The sequence below is a fragment of the Plectropomus leopardus genome, chromosome 18 (genome assembly GCF_008729295.1).
Source record: "Plectropomus leopardus isolate mb chromosome 18, YSFRI_Pleo_2.0, whole genome shotgun sequence".
In the NCBI taxonomy this organism is placed as follows: domain Eukaryota; kingdom Metazoa; phylum Chordata; class Actinopteri; order Perciformes; family Serranidae; genus Plectropomus; species Plectropomus leopardus.
Window position 1 is genome coordinate 20,495,789 of NC_056480.1, and position 22,096 is coordinate 20,517,884.

Consider the following 22,096-nt stretch of genomic DNA (forward strand, 5'->3'; position numbering starts at 1 on the left):
TCAGAGAAATAACAAATGAATTATTCTTATTATTAATATTATTATTATTAGTAAATGTAACTAATTTTGAATATTATTCTGTAATGTATTTTTAAATACATTACAGAATAATATTCAAAATTAGTTACATTTATTTTTTTAAAATTTATTTTAGCATTTTTTTCAGGGTTTTTTTTTTGTTTTTGCTCCAGTTACTTTGTTACTTTCCTCACACCTTTTGCTTATTTCAGTTGATTTTCTTGTTTTTTCTTGTTAAGTTTCTCGTTGCCTTTTTTCCTTGTTTTAATGTGCTAGGTTTCAAAGGGTTAACTGTGGCATTTAATACACATTTTAAAAACTTATCGGTGTCATTACATTAATTATAATGCCGTTATAGTAACCATTATAGTAATACAACCCTTTTCTTTGTCCGAAGCATAACTCTGAGTGTGTGTCACCATGATATCATGATTTGTATTATATTGGCTGATTCTATTTGTTTTTAGGATATATTTATTAAGTTATGAATTACTATACACAGCTATAAGGTAATTAAAATAAACACATGAATAAACACGTGACTGTAATAAAGTTATGCAATGTGCGACGTTAGTAAAGTATTGACATATTAACATGTATCTCAAGTTTCTATTCCCTGTCATCAGGATCAGATCCAGCAGGTGGCACTCTTTCAAGGAACCCCCCCCCCCCCCCTTGTATGTGTGTGTTTGTGTGTGTGTGTGTGTGTGTGTGTGTGTGTGTGGGTTGGTGTGTGTGGGTGTGTGTATGTGTTTGAATGTGTGTGTGATGCTTGACATAGTTGGGTGTACAGTTTCAATGCTGTTCAATTAAGAGCTTTGCACTGTGTGTGTGAACAAGAGCGGGATTTAACCCAGGTTTTGATTACAGTAAGGTGGCGGTTGTGTCCAACTGTAATGGTGAAATTCCCAAGGGGGTAATAATGCTGTGTGGCAGCATGCTGTGTCCAATTATTCAATCTACATCTATCTCTTGCTTCAGCTCATACGATCTTTGACACAAACACCAGAGTAATTTGACAAATTTAATTTCTCTGAAGCAATTAAGAATTTCATTGTATGGTGTAAACCACTGTGTATGACAATCAACCTCTTGAATCTTAAATATTAATATGACAGTGTATGTCAAATTATTTTCTTGTGTATGATATAAATGAGTAAGTCTTGGAGGTATCTGTGATTTTGTTTCTGCTAATGTTATGCCTTTATCAAGGTTATAAATCACTGACTAGTCTACTAATGTTATTTTTTAGTATTTAAACCTTTGAACCCTTAGCAAAGTGGTGCAATTTCTTTCAAAAACTCAGAAAAAAGCCAGTAAGCAGCTTGGCAAGAAGTGTTCTACAAACTGAAAGAATTTTTCAGGTTTAGAAAATTATTTTCAAAATGCTGGGGGGGGGTCCAGGGAAAAATAGCTAGGGAAAAACTATATTTATGGTCAATTATCAGTATTTAATAGTATATTGTAAGTATTTAAAATCATGTTATGAAATTATTATACTTTTTCAGCACTTTCCTCTGTCATTTCCCCTTTTTCTTTTCTTTTCTGTTTTTTTTAAAAAAAAAATAATTTCCAGGTAATTTTCTTAAACCTTTTTAAGTAAGTAAATGTAAGTAAATTTTATTTTTAAAGCACTTCTCACAGAGAGGACTCACAAAGTGCTTTACAAAGGATCAAATAAATACAAAATACAATAGAATATAGAATGCAATCAATAAGATAATTTAAACACAGAAAACAGGACTGCAATCAATTACAGTCATAAAGACTAATGTCTTGCTAATTTTGTTTTAGTTTCCTCTTTTGTTGCTTATTGCCCTCTTCCTATGTTTTTGAAAAAAACTCAAGCAAATTTACTCAGGTTTTACTCAGGGTTTATAAAAATGTATCCACAAATACAAACTCTACAAAAATAATGTATGTGCACATAAAAGCTGCATTCAAAAAATGTGATATTGTAGGCTATATTCTGCATGCTATTCCTTAGGGTTACAACTTAACATAAAACTTTAGCTCACTACAAATGTCCCTGTCTTTCCTTGGATCAAGATGTCTGTATGTGATTTTTCTATGTATGATGTGTTAACTGAGACTGTCTTCTTAAGATGAGTTTTAGAATTATTTATTATTTACTTTTTTATCTAAGTGTAAAGCATGTCACTACCGTTCTATATATAACTATGAAATTACTGAAATTAAAATTATTATTATTATTATTATTATTATTATTATTATTATTATTATTATTACTACGTGTCGTATTCATGCAGCTCTTCCTTGTTGATGGTGTAAAACTTGATCCACGTGCTCGCCTCTGTTTACACTGCTGCGTGATGACGTCACGACGAACCCCACCCCGCACGGCGAGCTGCCTGGCAACATGAGAGAGAGAGCAGGAAGACCTGCAGCAGCCAAGTGATCAACCTGCAGACTCTGGACATACAAACTACCAGAAACATCGCTCAGTCGCACAATGGAGGATGCAGAGAAAGGTAAATAATTTGCTGAAATGTCTGTCAGTGACTATGTTGCTACAAAAATGTTTTTTAAGCTACTTTTGTTTCACATGAAAGTTAGCAAACTAGCTAAGTTTGCGCAGTGAGTAAGTAGTCCGTTGAGAACATATGCTACTTTTAAAACTCAAATTAAATGCATCTTTGTGCCATCTTTGTGCATCTTTTGACGTAAATGTATATTTCGGATACACCGGTAAAGTGTCAACGTTTATTAAAAACTATCACGGAAGTAATTTCACAACATTTTGTTCCAACATGCAGCATGACAATGAGCTAACGTAACTTCAGTAAAAGTATGAACAAGGAAGTTGTCATTTCCATTAAACTAAGCAGCACATGTCAGGCACTGAAATGTACGTATATTTTAATAACTTAAACGGTTTGTTGGGGTAGTATTAGCTTTGGTAGAATATCAGTGTTCTGTATTTGAGAACATCTTGCTAACCTAACATGTAAAATTAAATTACACCTGTCTGATAGCTTATAACGCGTCTGTTAAATGTCCTACCTGTTCTAGCCAAGCCACACGGTCTACATTTCTGCTCCTTTTTCTAACATAACAAGTACATTTAGTTTGAAAGTAGCACGTTCCTATCAGTGTATGTGAAGGCTGTGAGGTTTCTTAGTGAGGTCAAACAGGCCTTTGAGCACATGTGGGGCAATGCCAAGTATTTTAATATCAAGAGAGGAGGTGAGTATGAACCACAGGTATGCTGGGAATGTATTGTATTCACCTTTACTGCTTCCTTCCTTTCCTCTCCTTCACCTGCCTGGACATTCCCATCCTGCTAGGCAGCCATCTGCTCTCTCATATACCTCAACACCCTTTTTCTATACTCCAGATTTGTGTGTTTGCCTATTGCGATAGCTGCTTCTCAGGCAAGTGCATGCTGCAAATCAAGACAATTATTGCAACAAATAAAGCCTCTTTGTATGTATGTAAAACTTGTATTTTATTTCCGCACCACAACACTGTGTAGTCGTTCTGAAAGAGAGTGAGTGACAGAGGTTTATTTGCTCACCTCAAGGGGATGCCAGGTAAACAAGGCACAGCCCTGACCTCATTTCCCGTCAGCAGAAGCATTCCTCAACCGCCTGCAGAAATGTTATTTCCTGATGTCTGCATGTTTTATTTTTTTGGCCTCAAGGTGAAAAATTGTATTTTACAAGGTGGGGTGCAGCCTATTTTATGTAATGACATATATGACCTGTTACTATAATGTGTGCCCATTAATATCATCATATGAGGTCTAGTGCGACAATCTTGTCAGTTTGTGTGCCATCTCAATGTATTTTTGAGCAAATTGACTCTTAGTCACTGTTGGTTAGGGGCTACTTGTCTTGTGACTATGGTTCCTCTTTGGTAATGTAGTTTGTCCTGTGTTTTGCATATGCCTTCAAGGTTTTCCCTAACACATTACATTATTTTCCATCGTGTGTGTCAGTAGTTCAGGCAGCACATATTGTGTCTTTTTGCTCTTTAAGCTTCGTAATATGGCCATGAAAACAGAGATTTAGAAACAATGAGTTAAGTAGTAAATTTTGGTCCTTCCTTGTCATTGTGTCCTGTTAACTATCATCATAGGAACTGTATAGTTCTCTTTTTTTATACTCTCATGGCAACAGATGGTGAAGTCCATTTTATTGTCACACTTTTATGCAGGTATGGCTGCTGTATGCCGGCACCATCTGTACCCACGTCCTTGTCGATGTTTTTCCTTGTCAGCGTCACCTGTTGAATTTTAGCCTACTCATTCAGTCACCAGTATTTGAGATTAAAAAGGCACTTCAAAGCTTCCACCATGTTTAATCTGTTTTTGTTAAATCTTTTCATTTTACTCTGTGTGTAGGTGTTCTTCTGCCTCAGTCAGTTGTAAGTATTTCAGTTGAAACATTACAAATCAGGATGAGACAGACCTATGGTAGCAGGTTTTAGAAGGTGAGAGTCAGTTTGCATATTGAGTGATCTGACTGGTGGTCCTCAAATGAGCTGTTAGGGGAGTGGAGTCTGCTCTCCTCTGATTGTGTGAACGTAGACGACCTTTATGATAACAATAGCTTCTTCTTTGTGCTTGCATTTTCCTGCAGTTAAATGGATTTTTCAGTTGTGACTTCAGATCATATGGCTCTGTTTTTCTTTATAATACAATAATACAGTGCTTTATAATACAGTGTCTGAAATTTGACTTTGTCTTTTGAGAGTTTGAATTTGAGAGTAGAACATGGTCATGTGGTATATTGTGGAAAACTATGTTGAATTGTTAGCATTGTGGTATTTGTGCACAGAGAAAACTTTATGTCTAAGTTCTGTATTATTGCTTACAATGTAAAGACTTTTCACATTAAGACCTCATGGGCCAACTTGTACTATTTTTAAAAAATTCCCATCATTTATTGAAAAAATGTATCTTTCTTTCTTTGAGAGGATTTTTTTTTGCAATTACCCTTAAAATGCTCCAGAATACCTCATACATATCACCATAAGTGGGTTTTTGTAGCTTGACAAGAAAGTCATGCATGACATGAATGTACCTTGTGGATGTAGCCTGGTTTTCTGTTTCCTTCATTGAGGCAAACGGCCTTTGCTCAAATCAGATGTTCAAGAAATGAGACAGTTAGGCTTACCAATCTATGTTGTTTTTCAAATCGGTTGTCTAATGAGATTGATCGCGAGCAGTGGCCAACATTTTTGTCTTATTAGATTTCAGTGAGGCATAACTAGATGTTTTCAACTGTGTGAACAGTCAGGGGAAGTCTGTCACAGATAACATCCCGCAGATAACCATGTACAGTTGACTTGAGTTCGAAATGTGTTTTGCTTGAACATAATCACACTTTCATAATATGTCCACGTGTGATTTCAAATTTTTTAGATCCAGCCGTGAGAAAGGGAGAGCTGTGATCCAATATCTTGATATAAGAAATTTGTCACAATGCTGACAAAATGTTAAAAAAAGGGTAAATATCAGTTAGTCATTAAGCCCTGTTTTAACCCTTTGGAACCTGAATCAACATCACTTTTCTTCTGCTGCACTCAGATGCCTTCACAAGCATTAAAACCTTCAAACACTCAGCAAATTGGGTTCCTTTCTTTTGAAAGCATGGGGAAAAGGTCAGTGAGCAACTTGGCAAGAAATGTTCAATTTTTAGATAATTCTTGTACATTTTTTTGCCAGTTTTTATGTCATTTATTCTTAAGTTTCTACTTGCCCTTTTCAACATCGTTTTAAAAGAAATCAAGCCAATTTGCTCAGGTTTGACAGGGTTAGGACTGATTTAACTGGCCTGAAAAGTGCTTCCACATTTTTACATGATTGAATATTTGTGAACTCAAAGATGCATCTCTCTGCAGTCTGCACACTTGTCATGGTTGTCACAAGTTATTTTAAAAAGAGCTTTTGAAGGGCTTGATGTCAACCATTATTGAACTAAGACATACACATACAGCTCAGACTCGAACCACAAAACCCACATGTTCACCAGTGTCAGCAGTTTGTACATTTCATCTCACAGACTAAAGGGAAACCCCCCTGTCTGTCTGAAAACTTTGATCTTTGAGCTGATTGTCACATGCATGAGAGTTTTCAAATGTGGTATATGATTAAAATGTTCCCTGTGTTCCATATAATGGGCTGAATGTTCCCAACCTTTAAAGGTACTGCACTATGATCAGCCTACTGCAGCATTAAGAAAGAAATCATTAGATCTCGGTAAAGATATATTTTCTTACCCAAGCAGGTAACAATACTACACTTGTAATGTTAATATTTTTTGTTACAAAACTTCATAACACCAAGAAGCAATTGTAGAAATTGTCAACCCAAACACACAGTGGCCATTTAATCCCTCATCATTTGACTTCTTCTTTATGGAGATTTTCTTCATTAACCTGTGAGATTTGACCAAGCAGAGATCTCGCCTGCCTGGTACCTCTGGCATACATGACACTGCAGAGAGAAACTTTGGGCCTCACTTTTAACTAGAGCATTATAGTGGATGAATAAAGAATCAATCCTAAATAACTTAACCTAAAACCGATTTTTAAAAAATTTCGTCCTTTTTTATAATCACTCTTTTTTTCAGAGATGCACTAGATAAATGAGACCTCCATATACTGTGCCAAAAACTGCTCTAGGCTTAACCACTGATTCCAGAGAGACCGGAATTTCTGGCCCCATTTTCTACATCACTGTAGGGCCTCTGGTCATATGAAATATTTGCTATTTCCCCCTCATCTTAATAGTCTATTAGAGTAAAACAAATTAAACAAGGTTGCTGAAATCATTAATCCAGGTTAAGACACAATTTGGTGAGGTCTAACGTTTAATTCCCCGGTTATTTTATTAAATATTAATAAATGTAAACTGTAGCAATGATGTAACAGTTGGAGGACTGTGCGCACAGTATGAGGGTAACTATTTTAACTAAGGAAAGAGGCTTCTTCATCAACAGGGTCACTTTTGTATTTGGGAAAAGTTAGCATACTGCATGTCAGACCTTGCGTTTGAAGAATGAACTTTACTTAGTATGTTCACCTTTAAAGAAATAGTACAACAATTCAAAAAATATGCTCATTCACTCTCTTGCTGAGAATTATATATAACATAATGTTATGTTTATGGACTAAAGGAACTTCTAGTGTCTGACAAGCACAAGCCATGTGCAATTTACAGCCAAGCCAAGGACGGCAACACAAAGGAGATCAAATCTTAAAAGAGGTTGAAGGGGGTCAAGATGCGTCCGGTGCATGTTGTATTTGTGTTTTTTGGGGTGACGGGAAGCAATGGAAAGGCTCTATCAAGCCCCTGTTGTTCAGCCTGTACAAGGCGAAAATGGTACAGCGTTATTCCCCCTTGCTGTTAAAATGTTGCCTGACAAACATAATGTAATGATTGTTTCACCGTTAAAACAAGTGTAACATATAGAGGTAAAATTCAGTGTGCCAGTTGGGTTCAGTGTTGAGCTTAATATCAAACCGGTTTAAAAAATTTTACTCTGACCTGAAACTTATTGATATCACTCCTGTGGCACCATGGAAGGTATTAAGTTACATTCAGCAGCATGCTAGCATAGTGCAGACACAGAAACACCGTAGAAAACACAATTCTCTTACTGCACAGACATGTACAGTATCTGTGTCCCCTCTGAGGTGTAGCCACTCTTTGTCCTTCTTACTGTTTTCCCATGATACACATGTCATGTGAACTTTGTGGGCACTCCGGCTGCATCCCCAATCATCCTGTCTCATGATTCTTGTTTTAGGCTAATCATGTGACAGGGTATGCCATGAATAGTAAGGTAATGGATCTCATGCTGTGCTTCATTAACCACTTGAAAATGCCTGTGTTGTTCAGGGTTACAGTCTGTCCATGAGTTGTTTTGGTGACATTATCTGTTTTGGCTTATCAATCAAATATGATAATTAATTCAATCACAGAACACGCTGAAATGTGGAGTTTTAGTCAGATTATTGTCAAAATAAAATTTGTGACCCTGCTGGAACTTAAATTATTTATTTGATTCAAGCATACCAGTGATTTCAATTTTCATTTTGCTTGGTTGTGGGCCTATTTAAGTTTATATGTGCATGATGATACTTTATAGTTTGGATGAGTGACTGTATGTGTGTCACTTCCTGGGCTGACCTTGCTGAATGGGAGCGCAGTGCAATGAAGCCTTAGTCCGCAGATCGGGCCAGATCACAGTAACATTAGTTAGCCTCACCACGTCTATAATTCTGCACTAAAAAAGGAAAAATACACACAGCATCTCTACTCTCTTCACTTTGACATATCTGATTGTGGAATTCGTCCCCAAGTGCTTCAATACTTCCAAGATAACACCCGTCCCTCTCTCTTAATGTGAAGCATTTCCTGGAGAAGACCACACGAACATGCTCGTCTGGCTCTTAACCACAGAGGATTGGTGCATGGGAACTCTGTGTACAGAACATGGTAGAGTTCAGTTTTTTGTAATGTAAGGTATTTTTTCTCTACCTCCCTCCAAACCTCATACAGTTTACAGAGTTTCACTAGTTTAAATCCTTGGCAGCATCTACACCTTACATCGTAAAATTAATGCTGGAATGTCACCAGGCTGCTTTTCCACGTAATTGCAGCCTTGAGAGTGTCAGCAGATGCTTGCTGTCAATTGACAGTCCTTGAATGTCTTTGAATTAAATTGAACATGACCTATTTGTGCATATTTCCACTCTTTGTGCAGCTTGAATTCCTGCCTTGTATTTCTCCTATAAACACTTTAGTGTGACATAACATAAACACTATTGTCAGAATTCGCAGGAGGAAAAATTGATTGATGTTTTATAGGGTTTGGTAGTTTTTGGTAACAGATTAAGCATATACTTCACAAAGGCCTACATCCCCACCATTTATTTATTTATGGCAGCCTGCCATGACCAAAACAATCTTCCACCCCAAGCTGATTTTATATTTTTTGAGCTGGACCATTCAGTCGGAGCACAACTGGAAGACATACACTGTTTGGTTATGCATTGCACCACACTCTCAGAATGCAGAGCGTAATCTGGGCACAGACGGAGCAGCAGAGTGGCAGGCACAGTGAAAGTAAAACTAAGCCAGTTATTGCGCGGGGTCAAAAAGTCTGCATTTACCATCGCTATAGCCACTGCTCCTTTCATCCATCGATCTGATCAGCTCTGAAAAGACTGACAGACCAATTTTCCACTCAAACTCAATGAATATCTATTTGAATATCAACTAATTTATGTATTTTTGAAGCAAAAATGACAAATTTAGCTGGTTCCAGCTTCTCAAATTTTTATATGTATTGTTTTTTAAATCCTCTATCATGTTGAAATAAATGTATTTTGGTTTTGGGACTGTTGGAAGGACAAAATAAACAATATGATTATATCCACTTAGGCTTGTAGATAGTGTGATGGTAATTTTTTTAAGTGTATTCATGACATTTTATGTACCAATCGGTTAATTGAGAAAATGATCTGACTGGTAATGAAAATAACCATTAGTTGCAGGCCAAAACTCAAACACACACAGTGGCACGTGTACATGTACGTGCTCTCTTCGCCACACAAAGAGCACTTTTCCTCAAGTACACACACAATACCAAGTGTAGCCTCCGGCACTCTATCCACTCCATTGTAGCTGACTAGCATTACTGCTGCTCCAAGCTGGACCGGCCACCCTGGATTAGCGCTTCGCTGTAATCTGGGACACTGCAGATTATGCTTTTCATCTAATGCCCCCCCCCCAACACATACACATCATGTGACCGGCCCTCACAAATGGGACCTCTTTTATTTCCTCCTTGGATGACAGGCTTGATGACGAAAAGTGAGGGAGGGAGGGAATTGACAGAGAGACCTGAGAGTATTGAAACCGGAGTGTCACGCAATGTCACAGCAGCACAAGCTCTGCTAACAATGGCTAGCATCTGAAAACGGAACCGATTGCGCAAATGGATGTTAGATGGATGGATTGAGAATTGACCTTTGGGATTACAGTGGACAGGAAGAGGGAGGCTGTGTGTGTGTGTGTGGGTGTGTAACAGCCGCTTGAGGTAGAGGTAACTTATTAACAGCGAGAAACGAGCCAAGGGTTCACAACGTCTTGACTTGCTACAGAAACTGAAAATGGAAATGCTGCTTCACTGCACTCTCACTCTGAACTTCTGACCACCTGAAAGCCAATACGACACCTCTTCCCACCTACACACACTTTCGGATATTGTGTCTGTCTGCCACACACACACAACAAGAGTCCAGGACGCTGTAAACAAGGAGACACAGAGCCAGCACGCGCCTGGATCACATGCAGACAATCAGCGCTCGGCTGTCTTTGCTTAGGTGGTGGTGGTGGTAGGGAGGTGGTAGTCACTCCGATCAGCAAACACAGTACTCACTGTAAACATGGAGCCCCTGGAGGAATATCACTCTCCATTTGACTTTGAACAAGGAGTCAATGCCAGCTACCTGTACCTCTCCCCGGCATACAACGACACGCCGCCCAGCTCGCCAGCTGTCAAAACCAGAGGTAATCACAAGGAGGAAAGGGAGAGGCCAGAGGGAGGATGTGAGGACTGTGTGTGTGTGGGGTGTGTGTGTGTGTCTGTGCTGGACAGAAAGACAAAATACAGATCTGGGCAATTGGATAGGAAGAATTTGGGGGAACACAAAGCTACTAGACCTATGTTGACTATGTTGACATGTTGACTATCTACTAGTCAACATGTTTTTATTTAGAATAAAGGAAAAAAATGTACATGTGTACTTTACTTGAGTATATTCTCTTCATACCATGTTTTTTTCCCCTGTTTTTAATCATTTTGAGTTTGGGTCGTGTTTTTTTTCTTTCTTTTTTCCCCCTTTTTTTAAGCTCTGGGCGTTTGTTTTTTCTATTTTTATTTTGAATAATTTGGAGTTTTGGGGTGTTTTTTTTCCTTTTTATGTAGTTTTGGGTGTTTTTTCTTTTTTATAATTTTTGATTTTTTTTCTTCTTTTTTATAAGTTTTTGAATGTGTGTTTTTATTTCGGATTTTTATGCATTAGTTAATTATACTTTTAATGCTTTAAGTACATTTTCCTGATTATACTTACTTACTTTTACTTAAGTACCATTTTAAATGCAGAACTTTTACTTGTAGCAGAGTACTTTCACAGGGTGGTATTAGTACCTTTACTTAAGTAAAGGATCTGAATACTTCTTCCACTGCATCTAAATGAGCCTCAAAATTATTTTGTCATGGTTATGCTTATTTCATAGCACAGCACTTCTCCAGTACACCAAATGTTCTCATCTTCCTTTTTTAAAAACATAAAAGGCTCAAATTACGACCATCTCTATATATATGGATAACAAGACGGCCAATAACTTATGGTGTACTTGGTGTATTGCTTATGATGATTAGGCTACATGCGTTCAGTGGGCCTCAACAATTATAGAGCTTTGCTTGTGACTCGTTATCACTAAACAAAGAGATAATTATGTGCCAGATGTCTGGCAAGTGTGTTTTTCAGGCATGCTTCAGCTTTAAAACACTACTTTTCTCATTGGTTGTTGTGGATATGACAGCAGAGTCCGGTGGTCATCTGGCTGAGCATGTTGAGGAAATGAGCTAAAGTAGAGGGGCAGGGCAGCCATGTGGGTGGGTATGCAGTTTAGTAAAGCAAGCCAAACTTCTGCCGACACCCACATAAACAAACTTCTCTCTTTCTTTCTCTGGCTCTTTTCTTCTCTCTTGGCACCTTCAGATGGACACGCACCTCCAAGGCATACATTCACTGCATAGCTACCTCCACTCTCATGCACACAGATCTCACACTGCCTGCAAAAATGTATTCAAAAGTTGTACAGAGCAGAAAACACAGGTGAGGTGTCAGCCTACAAAACCTGTTCCTCTCACCCCAAGAAGACGCTGGGCTTTCAATGAAATATTACCAAAAAGCAGAATAATGTAAGTTATCAAAAGAAAAGAACTATTTAAGAAGGCAACATGTCCTTATACAAATTAGCACCCTAGAAATGATGTTAACGTACATAATGTCAAGTTGCATTTTTTAAAGTAGTCTTACATAAGTAAGGTTTTAAGCACTTTGGTTAACTGCTGTTTTTTTAAATGTGCTCACAAATAAAGTTTGACTTGACTTGCTTTGGATAGAAACATGGTGATGATGTACCTTAAAATTACTTAAAGGTTACTTGGTTTCACAACTGTCTTGGGGGGAACTGTGTTTGTTTATGGGTCTTTGGGTGACTGACTCCGTTTTGGAGCCAGCCTCAAGTAGCCATTCAAAGACCTGCAGTTTTTGGCACCCTATGTCAGCTTCATTTTTCAGCCTCACAGTTTACCACATGGCACAGACAGTGCATGAGAACAGTCTTAGCAAAGAGGGAGATTTGTCCTATAAGTGTCCATTACACAATTCTGTCACTGTAAGCAGGTGTATCTGTGTATATCTGTATGTGTGTGTGTGTGTGTGTGTGTGTGTGTGTGTTTTTAAATGGCACTGCTGCATCATCAGTAATGGGAGGAGAGGGCAAATGTGAGACGTGAGAAAGAGATATGAGGGAGGAGAGCTGCAGGGCAGATGATGACGCTTCAGAGGAGCAGTAGGGGTGGTTTCAGGGCTGATGGCTGAAAAAAGTGCATTTCCAATCCATTCACTCAATTACTGTAATGCCCATCTCTCTTTCCTCTGTAAAGTGATTCACTGATATTGCATGCATGTCTTGGCATAGAAATATTTTCACTTGAGACGCATCCAATCAGCGCCTCTTATTCCCCTGGTACTAATTAATGTTAGAGCAAGTAATAGCACAGGCCAGTTCTGGGCTTGTGTTAACACTATGTTATTGGGAGGCATGGAAATGCTGTGACTTCATGAGCCGCTCTCCAGACAGTTGTGAGGAAATTCCACTGTCTTTCTGGGAATATTGCAAGCTTCTTTTTGATTATGGTTTCTCTGTCCTCAACCAACCTTCTGTCTAATGTTCTTTGGAGTTTGGGGATGTGACATGAAAGAGAGAAAGAGGAGAAATCAAAAGAATTTAGTGATGCTGATAGACCCATGTCTACAGCACTGCACAAAAGTCTTAGGCCACTCTAAACTTTGTTATGGTAGCAAGGCTATAATGAGCTTACATATTTATTTCTCAGTAGTCTCTTTACTAAAATACAACCAGAACATACAGAAAATATGTATACAGTATTTAAAATGCAAATATTTCAAAATAAAACAACTTCAACCGGCTATAGTTGAAAGTAGTTATTGTGACCTCCCTTTCCATGAGATTTACAGTACTAATCTTCTGGTGTTTTCAAGACATGTCCAAAGCTCAATATTGATTGTCTATGCTACGTTTTGTTATGGTTGTATGATTCCATGTTTCACACTAAATATTGATGTCAGTCTGAGGAAGCCATTTTGTTCTATATTTTTTGGTGATTTAATGCTTTGCACATGTTCTCTGTATTCTTACCAGTCTGTTCGTCAGTTCTGCCTTCCCCCCGGCTGAGATAATGGCGTAGTCCCAATTTTATTTTTACTTGTACTTCCTCCTTCCCCCACACAGATTTTTTAGTTCCTCTTTCTTTTCTTTCTTTCTTTCTTTTTTTTTTTAAATCCTATTGCTTGTTTTCATTTCCAAAATGTAACTTTTACTCTGGATCCTAGAAATACAACAAAAGACCAGATAAGAAGAAAAATTACTGGAGAGTTTGTGTCTCCCTGTTCCAGCTCAGTCCTGACCCCAGTACATCCTCACCCGCTGTCGTCCTTTTGACTGACAGTTCCTAACAAGTCCTTCGCTCTGTTCTCTCACGCTGTCTGAGCCCAGGATGTCTCCATCGAGAAAGTTCTTTGTATTATTGATGCACTGCTGCTCCTACTGGGCACAGCTCTGTCAGAGACGGCTACATCAAAGACGAGAGACTTCACTGTATACTGTATGTGTGTGGAGTGAATAATGCGACTGTGAGCATGAGAGAGAGAAGGTGTTTTTTCTTTTTCTTTTTTTTTCGCAACTGCACAGTAGCAATGAAAGCTTGTGTTGTGGATCATGAAAAGTTTCTCCCTCTTGGCTACCACCACCATCAAACAGCATGTTTTGCATCCTTAAATTTCTTAGTCCTACTTACTTTCTTTTTCTCATCCTCCAGAGGAAACTCAATGACAGCTTGAGTTTGACAGCCAACATCAGCCTCCTCTCCCATGCCACCTGTTCACTGTCAGAGAGTAAACATAGGCACAAACATGTGAACATGTGTTTAAAAAAAAAAATTAGACTCTACAAATATTCTACAGCATGGACGCATGAGTCACGGAGTGAGAGGTACAGTTATATCTAATTTTTAAAAAAATTTTACCTCCCAGGTTCCCAGCAGCATCCTGACTCGGTGCCAGAGGTTGGAGAAGATGCAGTGACGTCTGTAGGTCCTTCTCCCCCTCCCCCCGCCATGACAGAGGAGGAGCGGCAGGAGCTGCAAGAGGAGTTGGTCAAGGTCAGGAGGGATCTGGGATTAAAGAGGTCATGGTTCAGGGAGTCAAGATCAGGTGCTGGACCTGATCTTGCAAAAAAGCAAGCTACAATATGTATACGCCACTTTGACTGCTGTCTTTGAGTCTGCCATTACCTTCTACATGTGTAATGTACGTGTTGAACATCTTTTAATTTGAAACCAAGCCAGGCTGTGTTCACATAACAGCCTCCCATAACAGCAACATGCTCATTTCAGGTCCCTTGTTGCTGCTTTAGACGATTCAGCCACTTAGCTTGCTTCAGATGTTGGATTTGTAATTCCCATGACAGCCAAAATTTCCAGCAGCTCTTTTGCCATGATTGTATCAGTGGGAAACATAAAATAGAGCACCTATTTTGTTGTGATCCAACAACTGATTAGTTAGTAGTTTCTAAAAAGTTGAAATGATCTCAGATTATAGAATTGAATAGAATTTTGCATTTTTGTTTAAAAAATGACTTAAACTACTGAGTTTTCAGACAGTTGCAGATTAATTTTCTGCCAATCAACAGGTTAAACAACAAATTATTGTAGAGCTGTTTTGTAAATAAACATTACATTATACTCCAGCTTTACTCTCTGTTTTTGGTTCTGCTACTTAACTGCATTTTTTTTTTTTTTTGTTTGTTTTTTTAGTTAATCTCATATTCAGACAAAACTAGATTAGGTTTATAGTGCACATTTGAAACAAAATAAAATGGCATCTTTAATTGACTAAGTGTGTGTGCATCTGTGTGTGTGTGTGTGTGTGTGTGTTGCAGGTGGAGGATGAGATCCAGACTCTGTCTCAGGTGCTGGCAGCCAAGGAGAGGCAGTTGGTGGACATCAAGAAGAGGCTGGGAATCACACCTCTCAATGAATTCAAACAGAACATCACCAAAACCTGGCAGGAGGTCACCACCTCCAACGCGTAAGTGCTCACCTGCAGTCTGAGACTTACCACATAGTTATATTATCATACTATCAAGCTTTTCCCTCTTGATTGTAGCCAACTACAAGTTTTATGTGATACCTTTTGTATCTTAGCTTGTCCTTTGAGCTCATGACAGCTTTATTATACATCATTTTTTCCAACATATGCATCTGCTGCCTGTACGATCATTTTTTCCTGTATTAAAGCCCTGAAAACACGTTAAACTGCCAGAGAGAAGACTCATTCTCCGCTGAACAACAGGGATAAAGATGTCAATGCTCTTGACAAGTTGCCTTTAGCATTTGGGAAACTGTATGATGGGCTTTATATTACAGGAAACAAGCAGCATTGTGATGCTATCAGGCTGTTTAAAATGAAAAAGACATTGAAGTTTAGCTCTGACCTTGATGCCTCTTGTTCTTTGATCTCTCTGTCTCTTTTCACCACTTTAATGTCTTCTCTTTTTGCTCGCTGTCACTTCTCCCTCACTCTCTCTGTCTCCCCTCCTGTCTTTCAGTTATAGGAGGACTTCTGAAACACTGTCTCAGGCGAGTCTGAAGGCCACGGCAGCGTTCTCCAATGTGGGCTCAGCCATCAGCCGGAAGCTCGAGGATGTCAGGTGAGTCAGACAGGAGACACCAGCGACAGCGTGGTTTTAAAAGTGAGTGATATTTTGTGGAGCACTGAATCTTTGAAAGACCACACTACCCTTTGTTCTACTGAGCAACCGGATAATTTATTTCCTAGAAATTATAGAGATCAAAATGCCAGTTGGCTGCACAATATAAGGAAAATGAAATGCAATGCAATAATGCTGTTGAATTTCACGATAGTACATGTGATAGATAAACAGATATTAAAGTGCACTCAGTTTTCTGCTGCTTTCAGTATACTTTAAAATAAAACAAATTGTATGTTGAATTAAAAAAATGAAAGCAAAATTATTTCCAGCACTATTTTATCAAACAAAATGAACATTGAACTGAACACAAAAGGCACAAAAAAGAATGATAGTTACATTTTAAAGTGCAGCTTTCTTCTGAGACTCTTTGTTAACTAACTCAAAAAAATCCCAGAGTTCAATATCACAGCCATGTGCTTATCGCAACACTGGTTGGAAGCCTCTGACCGATGTTGTTTCAAATTGCTTGATGTGGCTGATGTTTGGACACATTTTTTTTCATGGGCACAATTTGCATATTTAATCCCACACATCACTGACAGTTCTCTCTATAGAGTGATGATGTTTTTTTTCAACATGAAAGCTAATGTAAACCTCGTCGTAATGGGACTTTACCATTGATTTTGGTTCATTGCAGAAAAAAAGCTCTGTGGTGAACAGATGTTTTTGATACACTTTTTGTTCAGCAAGATAATCTTCAGGAATGAACACCACTTTCAGAATTTTTATATTTTTTAATCAAATATATACTGTATATTGATTTTCTGTCCAAAAATGCTGCTTCCAAAGTGCCTGCTCTAATATCTACCAGTCCATTATTGTTAATATTTCCTGGTGAAAAGAGGCTTTAAAAACCAGCAACAGATTGTTCTATTTGAGATACAGGTCCTCAGATCCTAATCTGTCTTCTCCCCTGTCATCCTTCTGGATTACTGAGCTGCAAACAAGATTATAAGGCCCCTCAAAGTACCAGTGTGCTGAGAAATGCAGCCTCACGGATGAGCCTCAACACAGAGCTGGTTTGGTTGGGGGTGGGGCTTTGAGGAGCAACCTGACAGGGGTCAAAGTGTGTGTGTGTGTGTGTGTGTGTGTGTGTGTGTGTGTGTGTGTGTGGACAAGATATACCCCCTTAATACACAGGATTAGCACCCACCCACTGTGTTAATACACAATCAATCTTAATGGGATGATGCAGGATTTATAGGATTTAAGCACTTTGAACGTATAGTGGAATAAATGAGGGGTTGCACTGTATGTTGTTCTTGCACATGTGTGCCCGTCTTTGTTCTGTCTGTGTAAAACTGTCTGTAATATGCTAAAATGACCATTAATAACCCCTTTCTTCTCCATAATGCTGCCGGATAGCATGCGCTCATTACAGCACTCAGCTAGTATGCCTGTCATGAGGTAAGGGGAAGTTTGTGTAAATGTAACTCAGCGGTGCCTTCTGAGCAAGTGTTGAATAAAACATGAGAGAAAGGCTGCACAGTGTTTTCATGCAACAGTGAAGAAATTTGTTTGTCTTTTTTTTCTTTTTCTAATACATAGCTTGTATAAAAAAAAAAGTCTCAAGTGTGTACCTTTAGGTTGCCAAGAGCGACCACCACTAAGAGCTACTTTATCAGCCACCATTTGAAGTGCAGCTTTTATAATCTCACCTCGACAGAGCTGATTTGTGAAGTTGACAGAGGGATGGCAAAAATCGTATCAAAAATATGGGGATAAGTGACATCTTGAAACCTGAGGTAGCATTGATCACCTGTTAAACACCCGCATTCAGAAATAAGCTCTGTCCAGTTTACTTTACTGGTTTGAAGTACAAAGACACACTACTGTCTCCCCACAGATTTCTAACATCAATTTTCTCTGCATTTCTCCAGATCTTAGTAAGTATGACAAAATATAGGTGAATAAGTAGACTAGAGCTGCACTCATTTCCATTATCAGTGAATGAATGGATGGATTATTAAAGCATTATTGACTGATTAATAGATAGATCATAGTTTCCTTCATCTGACCAACCATCTGAAATAAGGAATTGAGTCTACTGTCATAGAGGAGGAGGTAAACCAGAAAATGTTCATATTTTAAAGGGTTAGAACTAATGAAGTTTTGCCTTAAAAAAAAAAACAGTTATTCAATAATCTAGTCGCTGATTAATCATTGGTTGATTGGCGAATTAATAAGCAATTTTAACTTGATTATGTGCAAATAAAACATTAAATGTATAACATTTATGCAAACCATCTTGACCTAGTGTTGTCAAACATATTGATTTATTGTCAAATATATATTCAGAATATTTGAAATTGTTTTAATACTCATTTGACGCAGTATTAATGCATTGGTACCAGCTGTGCATTTTCTCTTGATGTTATTGTGTACAACAGTCATATTGCTGTTCTCTGCTACCAACCAAGATTTTTTTTCATGTTATGGTCTTGTCATATTCAGCTTTTAATAAAAAAAGAATGGCCGCAATGTCAGATTTTTCAAGGACTGCATCAAGTCCACAAAATAAGAACATCCATCTCTGTTCCTGCAACTGTCTGTAAATATTTTTTCCTCCTTAGTCTGATGAGATGTATTCAAAGTTGTATGAATCAAACATGAATTTTCTAGATGCTACAAACTGATATTTTAGAGGAATATGTTGCTGTCACCTCATCTTGTCGTGTTCATTCAGGCCCTCTTGATTATATTTTTCCTGAAAATCAACACCTCTTAGTGTCTTTTCAGTACAACATACCAGAATGGGGTCACTTCAAAATCCTGCATTGTCTGTGTTGAGTATCAGATATCGTGACTTCTAAAGGTGTGATTACAGGTATCCCTCTGAAGGGGTGACTTGTTGTTTGCATCTCCATTTTGCCAGACTTCTGGCAAAGTGTATGCAGAGAGTATGTCAGATGTAGTCAAACGCTGCAGGTCAGTCTGTGATCTTATCATTTTTATGTCTTTTTCTTTCACAGGAATGCCCCAACTTTCAAGTCTTTTGAGGAGAGGGTGGAGACTTTGAAGGTAACTAATTAAAACTCGTCTAGTGGCGGTTCAAATGCATGCATTTTAAAATGTTTTAGGCAGTATTATGTTGAAGCTTAGGAATGTCTGATGTGCAAGGTGCTTCTCTGACCTTGAACTGATCATTTTTAGGACTTACAGATCCAACAGGAATATACACAGGAAATGTCACTAATTCAGTTCTGTTGTATTTGTGATTGTATTAGTGATGCGTGCTGCCCTTTAGCAGCTCAATGAAGTCCTATCAGCCAGGTCAGATGTTTTGCGCATTGGCCTGATTAATTACAATCTCTATTCATGACTTTATCAAATATTCCTAGATGTCACATTTTTTCAGAGCTAATAAAAACAAGTCAGATATTACTAATTGAACCTTGAGTTTTTCCACTTTTTCCACAGATTTTAATTTTAAACAGGGCTCCCACAGTCATAGAAAACCTGCAAAAGTTGTGGAATTCATTCAGTCATTGAATTATTAACCCTGTTGAAAAAATAGCTAATTGGATTGATTTTGTTAAATTAATTAATTTAATTTAAGCATTTGAAAAGTCATGAAATTTTGTTGTGTGTAATGAAATTGTAACAGTAATTTTCCCTGAATTAGCTTCCATGTCATGTCACAGAATGGCAAAATATATGTCGATACATCGACCATCACGTACGTTTTTTTTGTTTTGTCCCTGCGTTCTGTGTCTCTTTATGTCTGCCTGAAATTTTGTGCATGAATATGTGTGGGAACCCAGCAGGAAGTTTTCTTTTTTTTAATGTGCATAAATCACATTGTTAACTTCAGTTATGAGTCAGTCATTTGATTATTCTTAATCATTTTTTCTCCTCCCCCTGCTTCAGACCAAGATTAGTCCATCAGCATCCAACAGTAACCCAGACATCAGCAGTCCAACCACCGAGTCTTTGCTCAGTCCTCCTGAAGGCTCGCCCACCCAGGAGACGCCGATGAACTGAGACCTGCCTGACCTCTCCTGACCTCCTGCCTGCCCCTCCTCACTTGACCCCTATAACCCCTGGACCGTCAACATGCCCCCTAAACTTTTGTGTGCCAGTCTCCCTTTATTGGAAACAAGTGACTTACCACAGCCTTCCTTGTGATCTAATTGTCTGGTCTTTTTGTCTGACACGTGCGCTCACTTGTTAACTGGTGTGGAAACTGAAAGCATGGGATGGGTGCAGGCATGTGGTGGTCTGGCGTCAATAGTATACATTTGAGTCTGTTCTGGCTCGCTGTGGGAGAAATCCTCCCCGCTCTATGACTTTTCTTTTCCTCCTGCACTCCTCATTTCTCTGCCTTTGTCTAACTAGCAAAGCTCCAATGCCAAACATGCTCCTAGTTTACTTTTTCTTTATCAAGTTAACACTGGTTCTTCTTTTTTTTGTTTGTTTGAGTGTAGAAAATTGCACAAATATAGAGATATTATTAGAGAAGGATTTATAGTTAAAAAGTTACTATTATAAGCACTTGTTTTGTCTTGGTTTACTATGGGTAACCATTTTGGGGCCAATCTGACTTCCGTTTTCTTCGACACCACACAGTCATAAAGTCGTCTAACACTGTTGAGAACATGAATGTATGCCTTTTTGTGTCATATAGATACAATACTTTGTATACTATAACCCACAATGCTGAGCAACAGATACTGTGAGTCACACTGTAGCCACCGACTCCGAAGCTGTTTTTTGTTTTCAAAAACACACTTCAGAATAAAAACCATCCTTTTTTCCATTGTTAAGAGTGTGTCAGAAAATGATCCTCACGCTTGGATAGTTACAGGAAAACAGCCAAGATCAGCAGAACAGAGGTAGAGCAAACACGCAGCCAAGGTTCAGCCTTGACCCGAGGTGAGAGTGAAATAAATGTGTCTCTTCCAGAGCCAGAGTCAATATTTAAACACTTGTCCATTGTTTCTGTGTGGGAGGTAACACCTAGCCTCCCCCTTTCTGTAATACAGATAAAAGCTCAGCAAGAGATTCCATTGGCCGTTATTTTCCACACTGATGCAGGATAATGGTGTAAAAGAGGTTAATATACCTATAATGCGCAAGTTTGAGATCTCGCGAGAGGTGAGCGGAAACATTAGAGCTGGAGAGAGGAGTGGTGGGAAGAGATTGTTGTGCTGGAGAACACACCACTCTTCAGTTTCTCTTTAAGACTGAAATGTCTTAAAGGGAAACCAAGGTATTTTTTCAACCTTGACCTAATGGAGACAACAATTGTCGAAATTGGTCCAATATTTAGCAAAAGTGCTGCAGCCGCAAAACAGGCTGCAATGTAACAACTCGGTGCAATAGCATACCTTTAATGCACATCCACTAAAAGTGCTTGTGGTTGTTATTAAAGGTGTCTTCTAACATTAAAGGATCCTTTTAAAAAATTAATAGAGAAAATACTTTTTCTTTACCTTTTGCTTGATGCAGTCTGTTATTGCGTGTAACAACGTCTTGCTCAAGAGTAAGTCGCGTTTGGAAATCTCGTGTGAGTTGTTGAAGGAAGACTACCGCAGAAACAGTGGTGAGAGTTTGAAAAAGGAGTGCCAGCAGGGTTTGTTGTGTTGGAGCACAGAAAGCATAGCTGAGTGTTACCTAACAGATTTTCAACGTTACAACGATAATAAGCAGATTTTGACAACATGAAAAAGTCTGCAAAATCTCAGAACAAGCTCTTTAATTGGACATACTCGCATAGTGTGCAATTGCCCCCTAGTGGTTTTATTGCAGCCCTCTCTCTCCATACTGGACCAATTTTTGTCTCTTAGACAAAAGCATGAGACATACAGACAGGCTGAAAAATGAAGTTTCACCTTTAACAATTATTGGATGGATTTTCTTGATATTTGGTACTGACACTCATGTCCCTCTCAGGATGAATTCTAATAACTTTGGGGATCCCATAACTTTTCATTTGAGCACCATAAT

At 38.4% G+C, this 22,096-nt stretch overlaps 1 protein-coding gene across 1 annotated transcript; it reads left to right on the forward strand.

Annotated features, from left to right (window-relative positions):
- The first annotated feature begins 2,415 nt into the window (after nucleotides 1–2,415).
- Nucleotides 2,416–20,913, forward strand: tpd52 (tumor protein D52). Its single transcript, XM_042507139.1, has 6 exons — nucleotides 2,416–2,510; nucleotides 14,407–14,534; nucleotides 15,314–15,462; nucleotides 15,983–16,084; nucleotides 19,120–19,168; nucleotides 20,018–20,913. The coding sequence occupies exons 1-6, from the start codon at nucleotides 2,492–2,494 to the stop codon at nucleotides 20,129–20,131; spliced, it is 561 nt and encodes a 186-aa protein (XP_042363073.1). The 5' UTR covers nucleotides 2,416–2,491; the 3' UTR covers nucleotides 20,132–20,913.
- The last annotated feature ends 1,183 nt before the right edge of the window (nucleotides 20,914–22,096 follow it).